At 32.4% G+C, this 5,976-nt stretch overlaps 1 protein-coding gene and 1 non-coding gene across 2 annotated transcripts; one reads left to right on the forward strand and one right to left on the reverse strand.

The window, feature by feature from the left end:
* The first annotated feature begins 713 nt into the window (after positions 1–713).
* Positions 714–798, forward strand: TRNAY-GUA. Its single transcript is given in 2 exon segments — positions 714–750; positions 763–798. It is a non-coding gene; the product is annotated as a tRNA-Tyr (tRNA).
* A 127-nt stretch (positions 799–925) lies between these two features.
* Positions 926–5,702, reverse strand: LOC122602000 (heparanase-like protein 3). Its single transcript, XM_043774737.1, has 9 exons — positions 5,406–5,702; positions 4,368–4,404; positions 4,094–4,277; positions 3,870–4,018; positions 2,880–3,110; positions 2,500–2,689; positions 2,201–2,326; positions 2,010–2,109; positions 926–1,440 (listed from the first exon to the last, which is right to left on the reverse strand). Exons 1-9 carry the CDS (start codon positions 5,658–5,660, stop codon positions 1,051–1,053), a joined length of 1,662 nt encoding a protein of 553 aa, XP_043630672.1. The 5' UTR covers positions 5,661–5,702; the 3' UTR covers positions 926–1,050.
* Between the last annotated feature and the right edge of the window lie 274 nt (positions 5,703–5,976).

Raw genomic sequence — 5,976 nt, forward strand, 5'->3', positions numbered from 1 at the left:
AAAGTTTTGTCAACTTAATGCACCAAATCTTGTTGAGTGCATCATTGGTGATCTCCCTTGTACTTGTATAACCGTTTTCGTTGTTGATTGGTCATAGTTGAATTTTTAACATCTTTTAATTTAGAAGCTATAGTTGATGTGAATTTAGAACTTATCAACGGACATTTTATATTAATCAATTATAATCATATACATTGAACTATCTTTAATTCAAAATAACGTGCTTGACAATTTTATTTAATGTGTGAATGTAAAATGTAAATGAAAATTTTAAAGGTCATACATGATTGATGAATCTCTTTAAATTAATATTTATTAATTTATCGATATAATAACATCTTGACAAATTAATAAAAAACCGTAGTCCCAACATTATTAATTTATAAAGGTTTTACTGTAATATATCATATTTTGTGATATCATTATTCTTTAAAAAAATATTTATATTCTTTTCTCAAAACTCTAATAATTTATATATATGGTGTTCTATGTTTTTGTCATCTATACATAATAACATATTTTTCAAATTATCTGCGTATATTTTGATTTTATCAAATACGTAAGTCTTTAAGAAAAAGTTTTAAAAAGTGTTAAAGTACACTTCTTTACCACATTACAAATTTACAATTAGCTCCTTCTAAAATATTTTGCAGTTTTGTACGCCACTATAATTTTGAAGATTATATTTATAGATCCATCACGAAATAACAAAACCGACCTTAGCTCAGTTGGTAGAGCGGAGGACTGTAGTTGGTAGCAGATATCCTTAGGTCGCTGGTTCGAATCCGGCAGGTCGGATTTTTTTTAATTTTATTTTTAACTTCAATAAAAATTCACATTATCACATGTGTTTCTTGCACACAAAAGGACAGCATTTATAGGAATTCTTGTATAAACATAAAACACCCCAATTTTTTCTTGACTGGACATATATTTCTTGTATAAATATTTTGCTATAAAACATATATGTTGTACATAACATTTATATGATCAATGTTGTATAAATAACTATCTATAACCAAACCGAAACCAATTCTCGGCTACTAGTGCCTAACTGTTGCAAGCATACAACGTAAAATGTGGAATATGAACGAATACAATAGAATAGGGAGCAACTGTTATCGGGTCTGAAGAGTTTACGTACAAAGGTTCCAATGAAGGAATGTCACCGGATGAATTCACTGTCAGTTGTTTTCCGTTTAACATCATTACTTTACTATGCAAGTCTCCGTTTTGTGGTGTCAAATGATATTCTTCTCGTGTTCTTGTTCTTGTTGCGGCAACCTTTGTAGGCTTTGGTTCTGAATGAGCGTGCTTTGGTTTATGCTGATGATGAGTATGGGATCTGTGCTTGTGTAGCCTCCAAGTACTGTTGACCGACAATTTTACCTCAATTGTAGTGGTATTGTCTAGATTCATTAGTACTAACGATGTTCCTTTCTGCAATACGTATAAAAGGTGTCATAAGAAAGCTCAGTATGAGTGGAATTGGGAACGGGTCAAGTTCTACGGTAGCAATGACAGAATGGTCAATACTCGGGTCTGAAGGGTTGGGCAATGGATCGACTTGAAGTGGGTTATTTTTAGTACGGATCAAAAATGGCCTGTGCTAGACTGGTTAAACTTGTCCAATGTCATAATGTTCTTATAAATAATTACTACATTAATTATGAATTGTTAAAAATGACTATGTAGTTAAGTTTTAACCCATTTACCCGTTCCCCCAAAGGTTAACATTTTGATTGAGATTGTTTTATTAAAAAAATATAAGCCCAAATCGACCTAATTGTACGTACATAGCTCCAATGGGCCGGTCTTGGATTGGTTGATCCTTTGTCAGCATTACAAATACATTTCAGGCCTTTCAATTTCTTTCACACATTTGGCCCGTTTCTGTTTTATTTCAGAATTTTTATCTGACCCATTATTATGATAACGGGTCAAATTTGCTAAGTTGTATTCGGGTGGGTAGAATTGGAGTGTTTGCTTGAGTCATGTAGCGAACTTACTGATTCTTTCGCACAATGTGAATAAGCACGTATCTTTTTGGTGCCTATAAAGCGTGTAGATAGAACTTTCCTCCCCATTAGTCGGTGCCAAAGAAGCGCACTGGTAACAAACAAACAGAATCTCATTAGAAATATTTTAATTTTTTAATGCGTTTGAGCTCAAAATTTAGAGTCAGAGATTAGTTATGAACCTGTAGTAGTCTGGATTTGGCTTAAAGGTGGTGGTATTGAGTAAACCGTAGTTTCCTCCTATCAAAGTTTGTCTGCAGTATGTTTTCGTGTCATAAACAGACGAAATTCCCAGTTGATCCAAGTACCTGCATTAGTGAAAAATATAGCTGCACATTATGCTCGGTTCTTGTATATATGCTCGATACCTGTATGTATCATATGTATTGTCGTATTGATGGTTGTATTTTCTTGGTTTTATTTTTTTGTTCTTGGATATATTTAATACTATTAAGAATGTACAGTCATAATTGTTTTTTACCAGAAACTGTACACAAATGCATTAGAAACATTATTCTGGCCACTGTTGTAAGCCCCACCAGCCTCGCTAACCCAAGCAGATGCCGAAGATGCAGAAGTATTGATGGTGGATTCAAGTTGTTTGAAAGTATCAATCGACCCATCAAGATACGATGGATCAAGAATTCTTGCAGTTAGGTTCCTATCAGCCCCTATTAAGACAAATGGCATATTTGAACTTTAGGATTTAGATCAATGGTCTTTAGGATATGCGCTTTTAAACTAATTTTGGATATTAAACACAGGATCGAATACTAGAACAGCCTGCAAGAGATAGAAGTGAACATTTTTTTTGTTTTAAGTTGTTAACCGTCGTTTTAGTATTCTTTTATGGAAAGATACCTGAGCCGAGATTGTAGATGTGGTGAGAGATTACATTGAGGGTCTTTGATGTGCTGTTTAAAAAATTTGTGAACCATTTTGTGAGATAAAAACCTCCAGGTGCGATGATTAGTGGCTTAGGTTCAATATCCTTGTAAACACGGTGCACAATATTGCCTAGTCTTACTGTGTCACGAGCATACTGAGATGCTGATATACTTGTTCCGATTCCATTTCCACTCAGCTCATTCCCTGTTAGAAGATCAACTTGTAAGTAATGATAGTATATCTCAGTGAATTGTCCACTGATATTAAGGGTTGCAAAATGGGTGGGTTGGGTAACTCGGAAAAACGTGTAACTATGGGCTAAAATGGGTCAGGGTAGGTGGGTAGGGTAACCACTAAAATTTGAGAATTATTTAGTTTGGATCAGCATGGGCAGGGTCAGATCAGACTAACTACAAAGTCTGTTATTCGATTAAAAAAATATCTTATTCATAACTTAACAAAAAGTATCTACACCCTTATAGATACTTGCATTGAGAGATATATGTATTTGAACTCATTATATTACGAGTATGACTTTCAACATCCATTTAGCCTGATTCTTTTCAGTTAAATGGGTGAACCCACATCGTCCCATTAGGTAGAAACTACAACAAAAAATGACCTTTTTATATGTAAGTGTGCACCACAAATTATGATATCTAAAAGATAAGTTGGCTCGTCAAATTGCTTGGATATAGCATGTCCATGCTGAATCATTCGACTATTTGAGAGTCAATCTCAGCATACTATGGCTGGCCTGGGAATATTAGATGCAATTGACTATTCAACCTGAGCTTAACTCTAGCATGGCATAAAGTCAGTAGCTCAATGGGCCATTTCTATATGACCTTCACCCTACATAACCTAATCTACTAAGCCTGTACAGGCTTTGGTGTAGTTTATATTATAATAGTCTGTTTTCACGAAGATGAAAACTCAAAACAAATGTGTCGGTTAACCTACCAAGTTCCCAACCAAATACGGTATAATTCTTTTTAACTGTGTAGCGGATTAGAGCTTCAGCATTCCTTGAGTCCCAAGCTCCAACAGTAGAACCATTGGCTACCACTGTCTTTCCCACGAGAACGTTTAGTCCAAAAGTAAACACGGCCCTGTATGTAACAACAATTATAGCCACATATAAAACATGAAAACTAAAACGAAAAATAATTGTTTTGATTGGTTACCTGGTTTCATGAAAGAATCTATTGAGTTCATCCCATCTAGATAAAGGCAAGCAGCCCTTGCTAAAACCGAATAACGTAGATGTGTTCTTAATGAACGGATGGCAATGTTCATCAAGCTTTTTGGTTTGGTAGATAACTTCATCTTGCAAAGTGCCTCCTAATCTGATCTTTAATGGAGAAAAAGCTGCATAGTTTTTTAACAAGCACAGCTTTATTTCTTATGAAGGATATGAAAAATATTAAAGCTTTGAGATAAATTGATGGTTATTTTCACCTTTAATGGCATTCCTGAAGATTTTGTTGTTAAGATCCTGCATTGACCAACAATGGTTTTAGCTTTAAAAGTTTGAACTAAATTACAATCTTAAATTATTTATGCCTAAGATCCTAAAAGCTTACAATTTAAACATATGTATTCCATTATTTTCTTTCATTACTCTTTCATATAGATATATATTGTTATGTTTTTTTAATCCCTGTATTAGACATATTTTATAGAGTAATTTTTTCTGATCACAAACATGATTTTATGTTGTTCTTATTAGAAGAAGTTCACCACAACCACCACCACTATTAACCGTCGTCGCATCAAGTGAGTACCCCTCTATTATTATTTATCTATAACTTTATATATTTGTAAATACGACTTTGTTTAATTCCTTATTTAATACTTCAGTAAATCACATTAATTACTTGTTTTGTTCAATATTAATTCTCTCTAATTCATTTAATCTTTAAACAATGTGTGTTTTCATATCATTATATTGCTGCAACAAAAATTACATGCATGTGCAATATATGAAAAAAAATAAAAATAAAAATAATAAAAAATAAAAAAGAAGTGATTATGATATACGAGTATATAGAATATGTTATGAAACTAACGCAAAATGTAAAGTATCATATATATATATATATATATATATTAAAACAAAAGTATAATATTAATAGTCATGTAAAGTACGGTTCATGTGATATCTATTCATATCAAAACATAAGTAATATTAATTATGTGTAACTTCATCTGTACATGGGTGCATGAATTTGTTCACATATTAACATCAAGTTACTCCATATAATTTAAAGGTTTTTATGGTTTTTTTAATTTATATGGCTCTCACATGAATCTTACCCATAGGAAAAGGTTATGTGAGAACCATTTGAATTTAAAAAAAAAAAACATGAGATCCTTTACATAATAACTTGATGTTCATACGTGAACAGATTCGTTATACTTATTAACATTACTTATATTCAGTTGTGAACGTTTCTCACATGAACCTTACCCTATACATACAATGCATGCACATACCACATTGAGAAGAGAAGAATGATCCCAGCTGCAAGTACCATAATCACACTTCTCAGGTGGCCACCAATCAATTGTTGCACATACAAAATTACTATCTGTTTCTGCAATCCTACTTTTACCATCAATCAAAACTTTTCCATTTTCACTATTTGCAGCATCCACATTATAAATGAAGCTGCTATAAGTGAACAACAATAATAACAAAAATACCCATAAACACACACCACCCTTTTGCATTATTAACAAAGAACCCATATATTTTCAAAATTTTGTTCTAAGTACAAAAAAGAATGAAAAAAAAATAATGATAGACTTATAATTAAATTATTTTTTTTTCTTAATGGTTATTCAAGAAAGGTGATGGAATGAATATATAGTGGGAGACATTCTATTATTTATAGAGGATTTTGAAGGAGAGACGATTAATATTAAGACAAAGATATAATTTTGGTATGTTTAAATTTGTGGGTTTTGAAGCAAATATAAAGATGATGAGGTGTAGCGGTTAGTGGGGTCCATTTGGGGATGTTGTTGTTTGTTCTTTGCTTATGGAAAGTGTAGAAAGATTGCT

The sequence above is a fragment of the Erigeron canadensis genome, chromosome 5 (genome assembly GCF_010389155.1).
Source record: "Erigeron canadensis isolate Cc75 chromosome 5, C_canadensis_v1, whole genome shotgun sequence".
NCBI classification, from domain to species: Eukaryota; Viridiplantae; Streptophyta; class Magnoliopsida; order Asterales; family Asteraceae; genus Erigeron; species Erigeron canadensis.

What these genes read in the sequence shown, in the direction of transcription:
- LOC122602000 (XM_043774737.1), bottom strand. Translation starts at nt 5,660, where the DNA reads ATGGGTTCTTTGTTAATAATGCAAAAGGGTGGTGTGTGTTTATGGGTA. An exon ending in GCATTTGTGTACAGTTTCTG is followed by an intron (nt 2,327 to 2,499) that starts GTAAAAAACAAT and finishes TCACTAATGCAG; the next exon opens with GTACTTGGATCAACTGGGAA. An exon ending in CCAAATCCAGACTACTACAG is followed by an intron (nt 2,110 to 2,200) that starts GTTCATAACTAA and finishes GTTTGTTACCAG; the next exon opens with TGCGCTTCTTTGGCACCGAC.